Genomic DNA, 17,934 nt, shown 5'->3' on the forward strand with positions numbered 1-17,934 from the left:
CTTAACAAAGAGAAACATAGGAGTGGACAAAGTCTAAGCCAACCCAAAACCACACAACCCAACAAAGACCATGTTGAGAAAACCAAAAATAAATTACAAAAAAGTGACTGAACCCTGACAGGAAAACAGAAAGTATTTAATAATTCAACCTAGATTGATTTTGAATAATAGAATCAGCCTATAGCATACCTCCCAACACTAATTTTTCCTTGGAGTCTTCTGTATTTCATACTCATTTCCTGCCACCCTTTTTTATTTATTCTGGGAAAACTCCTGTATTTCCACCCACCATCTACCCCTGGTCATCTTTTTGCTACAGTCTCCAACACAACCCCCCCTTCCACCAACCCCAGTCACCAATTTTGAAAAAGTGTCCGATCGCCGCTACTGTCCGAAACCTGGTCCATGGTAACTACTCAACTTTGTTACTCAGACAACTCCAACCCCACCCAACAACCCCCAAATGATGGCAGGTATAGTCCATAGAAACATCTTCACTTTCCCTGATGACATTTGAGCGTCTGTGAAAACAATAAGGTCCAGCCCATCTAAATCTCTATAAAAACAGTACAAAGGCAGAAGTGTTCGGAGGTTCCCTGTGCATCCCAGCTTCCACCTTCAGATTCCTGAGGCAAGCTTATTTTTGCTGTCATTATGAACTCCGCATCGAACAGCAGTCTGAGCAACAATTTTATTATGACATCACTAAAAGAGAAGGCTTCGCTGGTGCAGGTGCTGGTTGGGATTCTTCTGTATGTTAATGGACTGATGATTTTCACCTTTCTGAAGAAGGAGATCTTCAGGGACATGCGCTATATTCTGTTTGCTCAGACTCTTTTTGTTGACTCTACTTTTATGATATTTGCTGATTTAACCCTTGTATGCTCGGCTTACCAATTGGTCATTCACAACATTACTTGCTATGTGTCCTGTACAGTCATGTCTATACTCAGTATTTGTTCTCCGGTGACTCTTGTAGCCATGTGTTTGGAGCGCTATGTTGCCATATGTTTGCCTTTAAGACATTCCAGCATCTCCAGTCCCAAAAACATCATCAATGGGCTGCTCATCATATGGGGTGTCAGTAGTGTCATCCCACTATTTGTTTTCATTGTCTCTTTTGCTTATACTCCTCCTAATGCCATGAACTCATTTGTTGTGTGTAGTATTGAGGTCATGTTACAAGTGAAATGGTTGGCAGACACGAGAGCAACAAGTCAACAGCTCTTATTCGTCATAATGTTGTGTATTGTTGGCTCTACTTACATCAAGATTATGGTCGCAGCCAAATCAGCCTCAGCCACGAACAAGAAGTCAACATATAAGGGTCTCAGAACTGTTATTCTCCATGGCATTCAGCTGATTCTGGGTATGATGCAGTTTATAACACCGTACACTGAAATGTCTTTATGGAAAGTAGATGTCATGCTGTTTTTAAATGTGAGATATTCAAATTTTGTTTTGTTTTGGATTTTGCCTCGTAGCTTGAGTCCATTAGTATATGGACTACGAGACAAAAAGTTTTATTATGCTCTTAAATATTATGCCTTTTGTGGGGGTTTTGTGGTTTGTAATAAGCACAAAGTAAGAGATATGAAAATCTTACGAAGGAAAAGATATTAAACACATCACATATTTGTGTACTGTAAAATAATCAGCAGTAATGTCTGTCATTGAATTGAATAATATACAATGCAAATGTATATATAGGCCTATATGAGTATGGAAATAACAAGACCGCTTGAAAATACCTTATATACTCTAAATACATCACGGAAACCACTTGTATGATTTATACTTTTGTTTGAGTGAAATGTAATTTAGTTTTTTAGTCATCAACCACCGATGACATTTTTTCCCATCTTTGCTTAAAAATAACACACACACATTTATTTATATATATATATATATATATATATATATATATATATATATATATATATATATATATATATATATAACGTTTTTAAACCCTGTATAGACAGCACAATGCCATAATTTGTCATTTTCTGAAAAAGAACATGAAAAAATGCTCTCAATGACAACATCAATGTTAATTAATGATGACATATGCACATACTGTACCTAAGTACATTTTCAGGTGTTAAAGCAAAAATATGCATAAAATGTTTTTTGTTATTATTATTATTTACTTTATATACTGTTTGAACTGTGTAAAATCCTCTTGTACATCTTTAGAACACAAAACCATTTTAACTTTAACTTAAACTGCCAAAATAATTGAAATATAAGCTTCCAGGTAGTATGACTACAGTGTTCTACCATGGCTTTAAAATATGAACATATTAAGGTCATATCACTATAAAGTTTCTTTGAGACATCAGAATTTAAAAAAAAAAGTTTGAGATTTTTTTACCACATAGTTGTATTAATTAGACCTTAGGCTGTAAGAAATGAATGTTGTCAAGCTCCTACACTTTTTACAAATAATCTGCAAGCAGAAAAACAGTAAACAAACCTCAAATTGTGTCAACCCTGTCATGGACAAATTCAAAGTAGTAAATGTATCATTATATTATATATTTCATTGCAGTGTGATTATAAGATGTAAATTTTCAGAAAGTCCTTTACCAACCCAACTCAATAGATTATGGAAAAAGTCTCTCTATAATAATGAAATAATGGACAAAATGTTTTCAAGAATGTAACTTCTGTTTCACCCAACTACTTCAAACCACTAAGCCACCACTCTTCTGTTATCAATTAGGTTTTATCAATATGCAAATTAATGGGAAAGTAAACAATTATTGTCCTTCAAATTAAACTAAATTTGCTCATTAATGTAAATCTTTACATTGCATATTGTATTGGAGAAGTAAAGAGCAACTCTAGTTAAACACCTTAATAATACTGTTTTTTTTTTCAGAAGAAGGTAAATAATTAGATCACAGATGTTCACATAAATGTACAAATACTTACTGTAGGTTTGTATTTTTATTTCAAACAGTCAATGAGCTCCATTATATGGACTTTAAAAAGATATCCTTTATATAGACTGAGACAGATATTGCCAAAAGGTTTGTATTGTCCACTCATGTATCGCATCTACTGCTGTAGTATGTGTGTGTATAAGTGTTGTAACATAAAAACATTAACTAATTAACATTCAAATATTGAATAAATAAATAAAGTGCCAATAACAATGCATATGTCCACCCTGTCAAGAGAGGATTTGTTACAGGGTGGACAATGACAGGAAGAACATTTTGAGACATATTTGGCTAAAGATAACATTTATTCAACACATATTGTACCTGCAGCTGGCAAAGTGTTTATATATATATATATATATATATATATATATATATATATATATATATATATATATATATATATATATATATATATATATATATATATATATATATATATTAATACTTGACTATGACAGGGTGGACGTGTTAAGCTTGAACATTCAGTTTCAAACACAATATGAGGAATAATAGGAAACATAGATGTTTTAACCTCCTCTGAAGAAAGGCATAATGGGCATGGGGATGCCATTGAGTATCAGAGGGTTTCTTAAAGGGGCATTTACCACATTGTGACAGGGTGGACAGCAATTTCAAGGACCCGTGTAAAATGATTAATAATATTATGAAAACAAAATAAAAGTTATTAAAATGACTTATTTGATCAAATAACTGGTTAAAATCAATAAGAATATATAAAAATCTTTTTAGTTTGATCTAACCTACTTTTTAGACTCGCTGGAGTTGGCTGAGCAGTGTGAATGGCAAAATCACATCCATTTAATAAAAGAATATGGCAAAAATTGACAAAAACAAATTTCAAAACACTTCTAATTCTACCTGCATGTGTGTAAAGGTTTAATCAATAATATTATAACATCAGAATTTCATTGTTTCGCATTATGTTCCTATATGACTGATTCAATCTTGTGGGACATCAAATGCACTTAATAGTGATAATGACCTATTAAGTGTTTGGTCTTAACTATAAATTGATATTGGTTATATGGAGCAATGAATGTGTGCCTGACCATTGATAATATGATACTGGTAATAAAATACATCAAATGGAAAAATAACGAAAAAACAATGTTTGGTAGGAAAACTGAGCAGTTAGGGCGGCACGGTGGCTCAAGTTAGCTGTCACCTCAGTAAAATGGTCGCTGGTTCGGGCCAGTTGGCATATCTATGTGGGGTTTGCATGTTCTCCCCTTGTTCGCGTGGGTTTCCTCCAGGTGCACCAGTTTTGCCCACAGTCCAAAGATATTCTGTATAAGTGAATTGGATGAATTAAGTTGGCCATAATCTATGAGTGTGTTTGCGAATGTGAGAGTGTATGGGTGTTGCCCAGTGCTGGGTTGCGGTTGGTATGGCATCCACTGTGGTGACCCCCCTGATAAATAAGAGACTAAGCCGAAGGAAAATGAATGAATGAATGAACTGAACAGATTGATCACCAGCATCCTCCGTAGACTAGTATTATATCTTTTACTGCAGTATATTTTACTTGCCACAAGAGGTCCCTGTGTGCCCTCTGTTCTAAACGTTTCTGATGTCTGTAATGTTAGATGATACTGCCCATCCTCCTCTTGAGCTGTGTCAGAAAACCTCCAGTGCTCAATCTGTTATCTGATATCTTTGGTTATATTCAGATACACAAAAAACATACAGTTTAATATTTCCACATTTTGTTATGTACAGCCTTATTCAAAAATGGATGGGTTAAATGAATAATTTTCCTCTAAATTCTACAAACAATGCTCAATAATGACAATGTAAAGAAGTTTGTTTGAAAATGTGAAAAGTTTGTTTCTTTGCAAATTAAGAGAGAGAGAAAGAAAGGTCTCATGTATAAAAGTGTTCAGTCTTTGCTCAGTTCTTTGTTGAAGCACCTTTGGCACCAAAACAAGTATCAAATTATTTTTAATTATGATGCTACAAGCTCATCTCAGCTATTTTAGGCAGTTTCTTAAATTTATTTATTATTTATTATTATTTTTTATTATGTTTTATTATTATTATTATTTTTTTTACGGTAGTACCTATCAAGCTCCATACCATTACGTTTGAAGGGAACTATTAGTGCACATTAGTTGTCATTTCTCTTCTGAGATGTTCAGTTGGCTTCACATCTGGCCGAATTCAGATCTGGCTGGGCCACAGTAATACATTTACAGAATTTACCCCTTGATCTGTGCTTAGGGTCAGCCTGAATTTCTGAGAGCTTTGTAGCATTTTTTCATCACCAGTCTCTGTACATTGCTGCACTGATCTTTAACCTTGATGGACCCTTTTCACATTTCTGGGTTTTTCAGCAGCGGAAATCATCTAGTTAGGTAAACTTAGAATGCAGTGAATGGGAGAATGGGAGAGTACAATATATATATATAGTTGAAGTCAGAATTAGCCCCCCTTTGAATTTCTTGTTTCTTTTTTAAATATTTCCCAAATTATGTTTGGGGGTCCCTAAAAATGATTAGCCCCTTTAAGCTATTTTTTTTTTCGATAGCCTACAGAACAAACCATCAATATACAATAACTTGCCTAATTACCCTATCCTGCCTAGTTAACCTAATTAACCTAGTTAAGCCTTTAAATGTCACTTTAAGCTGTATAGAAATGTCTTGAAAAATATCTAGTAAAATATTATTTACTGTCATCATGGCAAAGATAAAATAAATCAGTTATTAGAAATGAGTTATTAAAACTATTATGTTTAGAAATGAGTTAAAAAAAATCTTCTCTCCACTAAACAGAAATTGGGGAAAAAATAAACAGGGGTGCTGATTATTCAGGGGGGCTAATAATTCTGACTTCAACTGCATATATATTATACAATCCAATTTGCTAAAATAATTAAAGAAAAATTCAGTGATGGTGTTATCAAGACTTTTAGAAAAAGGACAAAAGTTGAGTGCGACTGATAACGACAGCCAGAAGAGAAAAAAAACTCTAATTTACTGTCCTGTCTGTAAACGCTGCATTTGAAATGTTTTGCATAATACACATATGCAACATCAAACAGTGTGTGAAAAATTATGTAAGGTAATTTCTGACTGAACATTTGCATTATAATCTGACAAATTCAACAAAGATTTTGATTTCATTTTGATGTGGAAAGATGGGAGGAGCTGTGACCTCAGGTGACTGCTTTCAGAGCACAGAAAACTAAACAAAACAATGTAGTCAAATATTAAACCAATTTCTCATTGAACAACAGAACATTTTTTCAGGACATCCAAGACTTTTACATGCACAGGTGAAAACTCATGTCCAGGTAAGTGATGGAAACAAATTATGTTTTACCAAAGAGTTGATTGTTGTGCCTCTGTATATTTAACTGAAGTAAGTAAAATAGGTTTAAGGGTCAAATGCCCAGTATTTTTGCTTTAACGGTATAAAAATTGCAATAAGCAAAAGTAATTGTATATACTATGTTTTATATATTATGAATCAAAGTTTTAGAGGCGCTTAAGTCTTGTCACATGACAGAAACAGGAAGTAAAGGACTTCAAACAAACTAAAAGCTTCAATTAAAATGAATTGACTTTTCTTATATAGGTGCTTTGTGTGAAAACATGAGAATTTGTATAAATGTGTTTTCTTTTCCATGTTTGTTTGCAAACTTTACAGTAAATTAGTATTTTATGTAACAATAACTAATTATAATTATGCACTGTGTACTTTGTACCTGTTCGAACTTTGTACTCAGACAGCATGTTTTATTGCAAACGGATGAATGAAATGATTGTTCATATTTCATCGCATTTTGTGTTTGCTTTGAATACTGTTCAAAAGGGAAATTTCAAGCAATGGCAGAATCGACATCAGGATCACCAAAACCAACCCGGGCCAGGAGAAATAGTCTGGATGCACCTCCATTATGTCAGTAAACTAAAGAATGTGTGAATGAAAGACAATATGAAATGCTATAGAAGCATATCAAATAACAATGATATAGGTTTAATTTCCTTGCATCACATGAAAATGATTGATTATTGAGGAGTTTTTTTTATTCTAGATTAGATTTCACCAGTTGTTTTAATTAATTATAAATATAAATGATGTGTTTGTCCTTTTCCAGCTTTGTCAGCTGTGTCACAGGAGCTCCAGTGCTCAATCTGTCTGGATGTGTTCACTGATCCAGTCAGCACTCCATGTGGACACAACTTCTGTGAAAGCTGCCTGAACCAGTGCTGGAACAACAGCCAGACCTACAACTGTCCATTCTGTAAAGAAACATTCAGTAACAGACCAGTGCTCAGGATCAACACAGCACTCAGACAGCTTGTGCAGTTGTTTAAGCAAAACATTCCTGAGAAAAAATCGGAAGTTCTCTGTGATATTTGTGATGGTATGAAGATGAAAGCCTTTAAGATCTGTCTGGTGTGTCAGAGCTCTTACTGTGAAACTCACCTGGAGCCTCATCAGAGAGTCCCAAATTTGAAGAGACACACACTGATTGATCCTGAGGGGAATGTTGAGGATTATATATGTAAGAAACATGAGAAACCTCTGGAGCTGTTCTGTAAAGATGATCAGACATGTGTGTGCTCTCTATGTGCTGTGACAGACCACAGGAATCACAACACTGTTGTTGTGGAAGTGGAGAGCAAAGAGAAGAAGGTAATAACAATGTGATAACAGCAGATGGTAGATTTTTTTAATAGTTTAATAGTTGCTGCATTTTTTAGGCATTGCAGCTGTTTTGCTGATAATTGTATACTGGATGGTGCTAAAAGCTAAATTCATATTAATGTGAGTAGCTTTACATTGATGTTGCACTTTTTGCAGCAGTTCTAAAATGTAAGAAGTTACATTATTAATTAGGGTAATGCTTATGAAATTAAACAGAGTATATATATATATATATATATATATATATATATATATATATATATATATATATATATATATATATATATATATATATATATATATACGCACACACACACATTTATTATATATTTAGTAAAAAAGCCTGGAATGAAACCAAAACACTATAGGTGTCACGATTGCAGGTTTGTGCGCTTTCCGGAGCGTCTGTTTTGTCACGTGGGTTTGTTTTGTTTTGGTTGTCTACGTGTATTTGTTATGGTCACGTGTCATGCCGATACTCAGCTGTTTTGATTAGCTCGACAGCTGAGGTTCATTTGTGGGTCTATATCTGGGCAACAGTTCTATGTTTCCTTGTCAGTTCGTTGTGTTTGCTCATGTATGTCTGTCTGTGTTCAGGACTATGAAGAGTGTCTGCTGGACCTGATTATCGTCTGTCTGTCTCCCGGTTGCTACTACCCTTACCCCTCGTTCTCTCACTCATTTTTCCCTGTCCTGTCTAGTTATTTTGACTGTGTCAAATAAACTTTTTACTTGCATTTGGATCCTTCCCCCGTATCTTATCGACGTAACAGAACGAACTGACCTGAATATGGATCCAGCGAGTATATCTCAGATCTCGGAATTCGTCTCGCTCAGCAATGCCAGGATTGATCGGCAGGATGAGGCTTTGGCTACCACCGCACAGGCCATTCAGACTTTGGTCGGCCAAGTGTCTCTGCTTACCACTCAGGTTCAGCAGCTGGTTACTGGAGCGGCACAAGTTGCAGCCGTACCAGCTCCAGAAGTTCTACCAGCACCGGTGGTTGCCAACCGTGCTGTCGAACCTCGCCTTCCTCCCCCGACCTGTTATTCTGGAGAACCTCACTTGTGTCGGTCCTTCCTGTCCAAATGTTCCTTGTATATAACGTTGCAACCGTCATTATTTTCCACGGAGCAGTCTAAGGTTGCCTTCGTCATAACTCTCCTTTCGGGAAAGGCGGCTCTGTGGGGGACTACAGCCTGGGAACAAAAGCTGCCATGTTGTGCTTCCTTTGAACTGTTCTCTAAAGAACTCAAGAAGGTTTTTGATCGGGCCGCTTCCGGGAGGGAGGCCGCCCGAGTCCTCGCTGAGCTCCGGCAGGGGAGTCGGAGCGTGGCGGATTACTCTATCGAGTTCCGGACCTTGGCCGCTGAATGCGGCTGGAACATGGAGGCACAGTGGGACATGTTCCTGCATGGTTTGTCTGATCGTCTGCAGGACGAAATCTACACATTGGAACTCCCTAAGACTCTGGACGAACTAGTAGATCTGGCTATCCGAGTGGACACCAGACTACTTCGTCGAGAGAACCGCATGCAGCACGGGAGATATTTGGATCCAGTCTCGGACCCTCTGGTTTTGGCTGCGGCGGCGGAAGTGGGAGGTGTTGACCCAGAACCCATGCAGGTGGGCAGATCCCGCCTGTCCGTGCAGGAGAAGCGGCGACGGAGAAATGAGGGACTCTGCCTCTACTGTGGTGGCGCTGGACACCGCGTGAATTCTTGTCCAGTAAAAGACAACACCCATCAGTAGGTAAGAGGTTACTGATGGGTGAAATCAGTCTGAATAAACCCTCTGCGGCGACTACATTACTGCCCGCTACTTTATCATGGGGTTCCGGAACCCATAACACCCATGCCCTTATTGATTCCGGGGCAGAGGGGAATTTCATTGACTCTAGTTTTGCTTTCAGTTTAAAACTTCCGGTTATCGCTCTTTCACAACCCATTTCTGTACGCGCCCTCAGCGGGATTTCTCTTCCCACTATCACTCACTCTACCAAACCCATAAAGCTTATTACATCCGGAAATCATGTTGAACACATACCATTTCTTTTAACAGACTGTTCTAACACACCGGTGGTTTTAGGGCATCCTTGGTTGGTGCTCCATAAACCTCATATCAATTGGGGCCTGAATACAATATTTTCGTGGAGTGAGAACTGTCATGAGTGTTGCCTTTCGTCTGCTCGTTCTGCTGTGTCTTGTTCTGTGTTTCAGGAGGAGCGCATGGACCTGTCAAACGTGCCCAGTGAGTACCTTGACCTGAAGAGAGTGTTCAGTAAGTCTCGGGCTGCTTCTCTGCCTCCTCATCGTCCCTATGACTGTGCTATAGATTTGTTGCCAGGTACATCTCCGCCTAAAGGCAAGTTATACTCTCTTTCCATTCCCGAGAGGGAGGCCATGGAGAAATACATTTCTGATTCTCTAGCGGCTAAGATCATTCGCCCTTCTTCTTCACCGGCGGGGGCGGGGTTCTTTTTCGTGAAAAAGAAAGATGGGTCTCTTCGACCTTGCATTGATTATCGAGGGCTGAACAACATCACGGTGAAGAATACATATCCTTTGCCGCTGATGTCTTCAGCATTCGAGCGTCTGCAAGGGGCATCTTTTTTCACGAAATTAGATCTCCGCAACGCATATCATTTGGTTCGCATTAAGCAGGGTCATGAATGGAAAACTGCATTTAATACCCCCAGGGGTCATTTTGAATATTGTGTTCTCCCTTTTGGACTTTCCAACGCCCCCGCAGTTTTCCAAGCACTCGTTAATGATGTGTTGCGAGATATGATAGATCAGTTTATTTATGTCTACCTGGATGACATTCTGATTTTTTCCCGTTCTCTCCAGGAACATGTGCAGCACGTCAGGCGAGTGCTTCAGAGGCTGCTAGAGAATGGGCTTTTTGTCAAGGCGGAGAAATGCGTGTTCCATGCACAGTCTGTTCCATTTCTAGGACACATTGTGTCGGTCGAGGGGGTGCGCAGGGATCCAGAGAAAATTCAGGCTGTGGTGAATTGGCCAATTCCGGAGTCTCGTAAGGCCCTGCAGAGATTTCTGGGCTTCGCCAATTTTTACCGGCGTTTTATTTGCAATTTCAGCCAGCTCGCCGCCCCTCTGACGTCCTTAACCTCCTCCAAGACTCCCTTCAGGTGGTCGAGTGCAGCACAGGCTGCATTCACAAAATTAAAGGGCCGCTTTGTTTCAGCCCCCATTCTGGTGACTCCTGATCCCTCCCGGCAGTTTGTGGTGGAGGTTGATGCGTCAGAGGTGGGGGTGGGCGCTATCCTGTCCCAGCGTGCATCCTCGGACGACAGAATTCATCCTTGCGCGTTTTTTTCACACCGATTATCTCCCGCAGAACGTAACTACGACATTGGTAATAGGGAGTTGTTGGCTGTCAAACTCGCTTTGGAGGAGTGGCGTCATTGGTTGGAGGGTTCGGGGGTTCCCTTTATCGTTTGGACCGACCATAAGAACCTTGAATACATCAAGTCCGCCAAACGACTTAGCTCCAGGCAGGCTCGGTGGGCATTATTTTTCGGACGTTTCGACTTTACCATCTCTTATCGACCGGGTTCTAAAAACATCAAACCCGATGCGTTATCCCGTCTTTTTGATTTTTCCGAGCGCAATACGACTCTTGAACCCATCGTTCCTCAGAAGATTTGTATTTCTGCGGTAACATGGGAAATCGAGAGCAGGGTTCGCACAGCCCTGGATGGGGTAACGCCCCCGGCCGGATGCCCACCCAGCCGCTTGTTTGTGCCGGAGGAGATTCGGTCTGACGTCATTCGATGGGGGCATTCCTCCAAAGTGGCTTGTCATCCTGGGGTGAGTCGTACTATATTTTTGGTTAAACAGCGATTCTGGTGGCCAGCTATGGCACGGGACATACGTGAGTTTGTTTTGGCCTGTTCTGTTTGTGCTGTTTCTAAGACTTCTAATCGACCTCCCGCTGGACTCCTTCATCCTCTGTCAGTGCCTTCGAGACCCTGGTCGCACATTTCGCTAGATTTTGTCACTGGTCTCCCGCCATCTGGTGGCAATACGGCTGTTTTGACCGTAGTGGACCGGTTCTCGAAGGCCACTCATTTTATTCCTCTGCCCAAATTACCCTCAGCCAGAGAGACAGCGGATGCTGTCATAAATCACGTCTTTCGCATTCATGGCCTCCCGACGGACGTGGTTTCTGACAGGGGGCCTCAGTTTGTCTCTAAATTTTGGAGAGAATTTTGTCGGTTATTGGGGGCGACTGTAAGTCTTTCTTCTGGTTTCCATCCTCAGAGTAACGGACAGACCGAACGGGCCAACCAAGATCTCGAGCGCATGTTACGTTGTTTGGTTTCCCAGAATCCCACCTCTTGGAGTCAGCAACTCCCTTGGGTGGAGTACGCACACAACTCATTACCAGTGTCTGCCACGGGCCTCTCTCCGTTTCAGTGTAGTTTAGGTTACCAGCCACCAGCTTTTCCCAGTCTGGAATCCGAAGTCGCGGTCCCCTCCGCCCACGCCTTTGTCCAGAGGTGTCGACGCACTTGGAACAGGGCCAGACAGACCCTCCTCCAAGTGGGTGCGCGCACCAAGGCTAAAGCCGATCGCCACCGGTCTAAGCCTCCCGTTTACGTCGTCGGTCAAAAAGTGTGGCTTTCAACCAAGAATATTCCCTTGCGTTCCGTATGTAATAAACTTGCACCTAAATTTATTGGCCCGTTCACTGTCATCAAGATCATTAGTCCGGTGGCAGTCCGCCTCAAACTTCCTCCAACGTACAGGAGAATACATCCCGTGTTTCATGTTTCCAAATTAAAGCCCGTTTTTCATGCGGCCATTAATCCGCCCACACCGGTCCCTCCCCCGCCGCGTCTCGTAGATGGGGAGACCGTTTATTCGGTTAAGCGCATTCTGGATTCGAGACGGAGGGGGCGAGGATTTCAGTACTTGGTGGACTGGGAAGGTTACGGTCCAGAGGAGAGAAGTTGGGTTCCTGCTAGGGACATATTGGATCACTCTCTTATCGATAATTACAATCGCCAGGTAAGCTCTTCTGGGAGCACCAGGAGGTGCTCTTAAGAGGAAGGGTACTGTCACGATTGCAGGTTTGTGCGCTTTCCGGAGCGTCTGTTTTGTCACGTGGGTTTGTTTTGTTTTGGTTGTCTACGTGTATTTGTTATGGTCACGTGTCATGCCGATACTCAGCTGTTTTGATTAGCTCGACAGCTGAGGTTCATTTGTGGGTCTATATCTGGGCAACAGTTCTATGTTTCCTTGTCAGTTCGTTGTGTTTGCTCATGTATGTCTGTCTGTGTTCAGGACTATGAAGAGTGTCTGCTGGACCTGATTATCGTCTGTCTGTCTCCCGGTTGCTACTACCCTTACCCCTCGTTCTCTCACTCATTTTTCCCTGTCCTGTCTAGTTATTTTGACTGTGTCAAATAAACTTTTTACTTGCATTTGGATCCTTCCCCCGTATCTTATCGACGTAACAATAGGGTTTTGCCAATAATTTTTTTTCAATGAGTTCCCTACAAAGAAACAGATAGCCACCTCATGTGAAGGAGCAGTGGTTCAATTCTAATGCTGTGTTCACACAAATCAGGCTATTCGCACGTAAACATTTGGAGTTTACTCGCTTCATTCCGCTTCATTCATGTCAAATCCCCTTCAAATTCAAAACGTCAAATTCTCTTCACAATAGTCACGGATTCGCATCATGGGCAGGGCTTCTGTCTGCCCAGTGACTCTAACTTTTTTGCTAAATGGCTAACATGGATTTTTTTAGAGAGAATAGCTGTGTTTATGTGCTTTAATGAAGGCGTGTTTGGAGTCATGTCTGAGTCCACTAGATCCATTCAGAGGTGCACCCAGCTCTGTGAGCTCATAAACTCTTCCAGAAACTGTACCTGGATGATGGAAGCTTTCAGCGGTCCTTCCGACTGAACCGAGCCCAGTTTGATGAAGTGTTGTCAGTGTCGGCAGGATGATTTCCCCCAGGGACACCAACAACAGGCGATACGGTAGAATCACGCCCCTACAAGGGCAAGCTCATTTCGTCTGCTTGTATCCAAGATCTTTTGCTTACAATTATGATGATGGGTGAGAGCAGCAATATAGATTGTTGATCGATCTGTCAATCTCACATTCCATTATTACCTCACACTTGAACAAATCCTGGAGATGGCAAGCTGGACATGAAATTCAATTTTTTCCTCAAACCAGACACCCTCTGGCTCAAGGTTATGCCTAGAAAGCTCTGTGCACCTTGGACCCTCTCTCATAGCACCCACAGAATGCCATGAGGAACACGGTTGAATGACTTCTTCAAATCCAGAAGCACATGTGTACTAGCTGAGTACTACTCCCACAAACCCTCAAGCACCTTAGTGAGAGTATAGAGCTGGTCCAATGTTTCCTTAATAACAGGAACCACCACAGTTGCCTAGTCCACAGTTTTTATCGCTGAACTCTATGCAATGACATAGAGGCTTGTAAGCCAAAAGAGCCCAACCACATCCAGAGACTTGATGTACTCAGTGCTGATCTCATCCACCCCTGCTGCCTTGTCAATGCAGAACTTGCAGTCTACCTAATTTACTTCATCTTGGGTGTTGGGCAAGTCAACCCTTGTAATCGTGGTCTCTGCTTTCTCAATGGAAGGCATGTCAGTTGCATAGAGGAGATTCTCAAATTACTTATCTACCATGCAACAAACTCGCCAGTAGAGGTCAACAGCTCTCCACTTCAACTATCAACATTGTTGGTGCGGCACTGCTTCCCCTTCCTGAGGCAACGGACAGTCAGAATTTCTTTAAGGCTGAATTATAGTCCTCTTCTATGATCTCCCTGAACTCTTCTCATGCCCGAGTTTTTGCATCAACAAACAGAACAAGAACCACTTGGTCTCAATATCCCCATCCTCCCTGGGAATCTGGTCAGAGGTCTTCCGGAAGTGGGAGTTCAAAATTTTTTTGATATGCGGTTCATCCAGGCATTCTCAGCAGACTCTCAAAATATGCGTAGGCCTGCTACGTCTGTTCGGCCACCTGTTTTGGCAGCAGATTCAACTTACCAACAGGAAGTGATCAGTTGACAGCTCAATTGATCTCTTTACCTGAATTTCCATGACACATGGTCAGAAAGCACATGAAATGACCACAAAGTCAATCATCAACCTTCTGCCTGGGGTGTTCTGATGCAATGTGCACTGACGGACACCCTCACGATCGAGCATGGTGTTAGTTATAGACAAACTCTGATGACCACAGAAGTCCAACAACAGAAAACCACTTGGATTCAGATCGGGAGGCAGTTCCTCACAATACCTCTCCAGGCATCACTGTTGTTGCTCACATGGGCATTGAAGTCCTCCAGTAGAATTACCACGTCTCCAGTTACAGTTCTCCTCCTAAGCACTGTAAAGGCCAATGTAATGACCAAATGCACAAACTCCAGTGAGAGACCTGTCCCAGACCTGAAGCTGCATGGAGGCGACCCTCTCATTTAGCAGGGGAAAACTTCAACATATGGTGGCTAAGCTGGGCTGCTATAAGCAAGACCACACTAGCCCAATGCCTCTATCTGTGGGTAACTTCAGAGTAGAGGAGAATACAGCATTTCTTGAGAAGGTTCCAGAGCCCAGACTGTGCGTGAAGGTGAGCCCGACTCTCAAGTCAGTACCCTTTAAACTCCTGCACAAGTTCAGTTTCTATCATGCCAGCGAGGTGGCATTGCATGTTCCAATATCTGTGTTCAAATATTGGGTTGCCATTGCCCTGACCACTGCCCAATCCATAAAACACCAAGCCCTTATGGCTCCTACTGTAGGTGGTGCGTCCACAGGAGGATGGTCCTACATTGATCCTCTGGGCTGTGCCAAGACAGGAACTGTGGGGAAAGATTTGGCCACCAGAAACACCCATGCAAGCCTAACCCCAGGGTGGGGCCCTGGTTGCACTATACCATGCAACATAGTCCTTGATATTGTTTCACTCTTGAGGAGTTTTTTAAACTGCTCTTAGTCTGGCCTGTCACCTTTTACCTTTTTGCCTTGGGAGACTCTACCAGGAGCATTTAGCCCCTGACACCATAGCTTCTAGGATCACATAGGCATTCAAATCCCAATGATAAGGTGGCCATTCAAATAAAAGTGGAAAAAAAATAGTTTTAGTGTTAATTTTAGCTGGAAACTCCAGGGAAATGTATGTATACTTTTGGATTCTTTTTTCCACACTAGATACACTAAATGCATTGCAGCTATAGATATAGTAACCTTTTACAGTTGTGTTAGATGGTGTGGAATCTGTTCACTGTCTCTGTGTTCTATTTTGTCTGTAGCCTCAGCTGATGAAGATACATACAGATGTGCAGCAGATGATCCAGGACAAATTGAAAAAAATTCAAGAGATCAGACACTTAGAAGAACTCAGAATAGTGAGTGTGGATAATGGGATTTACCTTTCGTAAAGCTACTAGGGATGTCTTTTTTTTTACTATTTTTTTATCAAATAAAATAAATTGTAAATTAGACTTTTGGTGAATGAAGGTCTTTTGAAGTAATACATCTGATTTTATGAGAAATTATTATGCCCTATAAATATGGGATATTTTTATTGATTGAATGTTTAGTTTTCCTCATAAAAAGTATTGTATGGCTTAGAGGCTTTAAATAATAACACTCTAGTCATCTGACTACTTGACTTTGTTGTTTTTGTCCAAGCTATGTTTATTATAACAATACAAGAATTGACTGATTTCTCAGATAACATCAGAGAAAGAGAAGGCTGAGAGCACTGAGCTCTTCGCTGATCTGATGTGCTGCATTGAGAGATGTCAGTCTGAGCTGCTGGAGATGAAGGAGCAGAAGCAGAAAGCAGCAGAGAAGGAGGCTGAAGAGCTGATTAAAGATCTGGAGCAGGAGATTACTGAGCTGAAGAGGAGAGACGCTGAGCTGGAGCAGATCTCACACACTGAAGATCACCTGCACCTCCTACAGGTCAGTGTCCTTCTGTCTGCTCACATTACAGCACAACACTCCTCATGCTGAGGGATTTCTGCTCTCTCCTGCTGTAGATTTACCCAGAGCTGAGCAAACCTCCACGCACCAGCAGCTTGACTAACGTCAGTATCAGTGACACTCAGCTTAGTGTGGAGACTCTGAGGAAAACTCTCACTCAGCTGAACGACACTCTCAATGACAAACTCAGCACAAGTGGTGAGAGAATCTCAGGCTTCATTCTAAGCACATTCTGTTATTTAATTAATTCATTTATTGCTTTACATTTGTGGGAAAACAGAAATGGATCACGCAGTGTTTCTGGATAATATTAAAACTTGTGTCATATCACTTACTGTCATTTGTCTCCACAGTGCTGAAGAAGATGCAGCAACATGCAGGTAAAATCTGTGGTGTCAATGTTCACCTTGTCATTTTCAGTTTAAATTGTCATAGTTAAATGACACGAAAGTCTGCACATTTTCTTTAAGTTGTTAAAGATGTGGTTATCTGCTCTCACTTTCTTTCAGTGAATGTGACTCTGGATCCTAATACAGCCCATCCAAAACTCATACTGTCTGATGATGGAAAACAAGTAACCTTTGAAGGCAATGAACTTAAACTCTTAAACAATCCAGAGAGGTTTGATTTTTGTCCATGTGTCCTGGCAAAAGAGAGATTCAGCTCAGGGAGATTTTATTTTGAGGTGCAGGTAGAAGGAAAGACTGATTGGGATTTAGGAGTGGTCAGAGAATCCATTAACCGGAAGGGAGAGATCACAGCTGCACCTGAGGCTGGATACTGGATTATAATGCTGAGGAATGAGAATCAGTATCTTGCAATTGAATCTTCTTCTGTCTCTCTGTCTCCGAGAGTGAAACCTAAGGTTGTGGGTGTGTTTGTGGATTATGAGGAGGGTTTGGTCACTTTTTATGATGCGGAGTCCAGGTCTTTTATTTATTCTTTCACTGGTCAGACTTTCTCTGAGAAACTCTCTCCATATTTTAGCCCTAATCATAATAATGGAGGTAGAAACGCTGCACCACTGATCATCTCACGTGTCAGAAAGAACGAATGATTTTATAACCAAAATACAGATGTCAAGTTGCTGTTTTCAAATGAAAGAACATGTCAAAACAAGTTAGAAAGAAATGTTCTTTTTCTATTTTGTGAATTTGTGAGTTAAATTACGAATATGGTGTATCTGATGTATCTTCATATTGATTTTTTTAAACATGTACTTATTCATAAATCAACATAATTGTAATAAAAACGTTATCAATACACGTTTAATCATTATAACAGCAAAAA

The 17,934-nt window shown here is 40.7% G+C and overlaps 2 protein-coding genes across 2 annotated transcripts; both read left to right on the forward strand.

Moving 5' to 3' along the window:
• The first annotated feature begins 222 nt into the window (after positions 1 to 222).
• or91a1 (odorant receptor, family 91, subfamily A, member 1) lies at positions 223 to 1,623 on the forward strand. Its single transcript, XM_056474176.1, has one exon. The coding sequence runs from the start codon at positions 655 to 657 to the stop codon at positions 1,621 to 1,623; it is 969 nt and encodes a 322-aa protein (XP_056330151.1). The 5' UTR covers positions 223 to 654.
• Positions 1,624 to 5,790: 4,167 nt separating this feature from the next.
• Positions 5,791 to 17,818, forward strand: si:ch211-247l8.10 (E3 ubiquitin-protein ligase TRIM39). The gene is made up of 8 exons (XM_056473824.1): positions 5,791 to 6,270; positions 6,792 to 6,878; positions 7,078 to 7,619; positions 15,966 to 16,061; positions 16,390 to 16,623; positions 16,701 to 16,842; positions 16,998 to 17,024; positions 17,154 to 17,818. The coding sequence occupies exons 2-8, from the start codon at positions 6,806 to 6,808 to the stop codon at positions 17,699 to 17,701; spliced, it is 1,662 nt and encodes a 553-aa protein (XP_056329799.1). The 5' UTR covers positions 5,791 to 6,270; positions 6,792 to 6,805; the 3' UTR covers positions 17,702 to 17,818.
• Positions 17,819 to 17,934: the final 116 nt, after the last annotated feature.

This window comes from Danio aesculapii, chromosome 15 (genome assembly GCF_903798145.1).
Source record: "Danio aesculapii chromosome 15, fDanAes4.1, whole genome shotgun sequence".
Taxonomy (NCBI): Eukaryota; Metazoa; Chordata; class Actinopteri; order Cypriniformes; family Danionidae; genus Danio; species Danio aesculapii.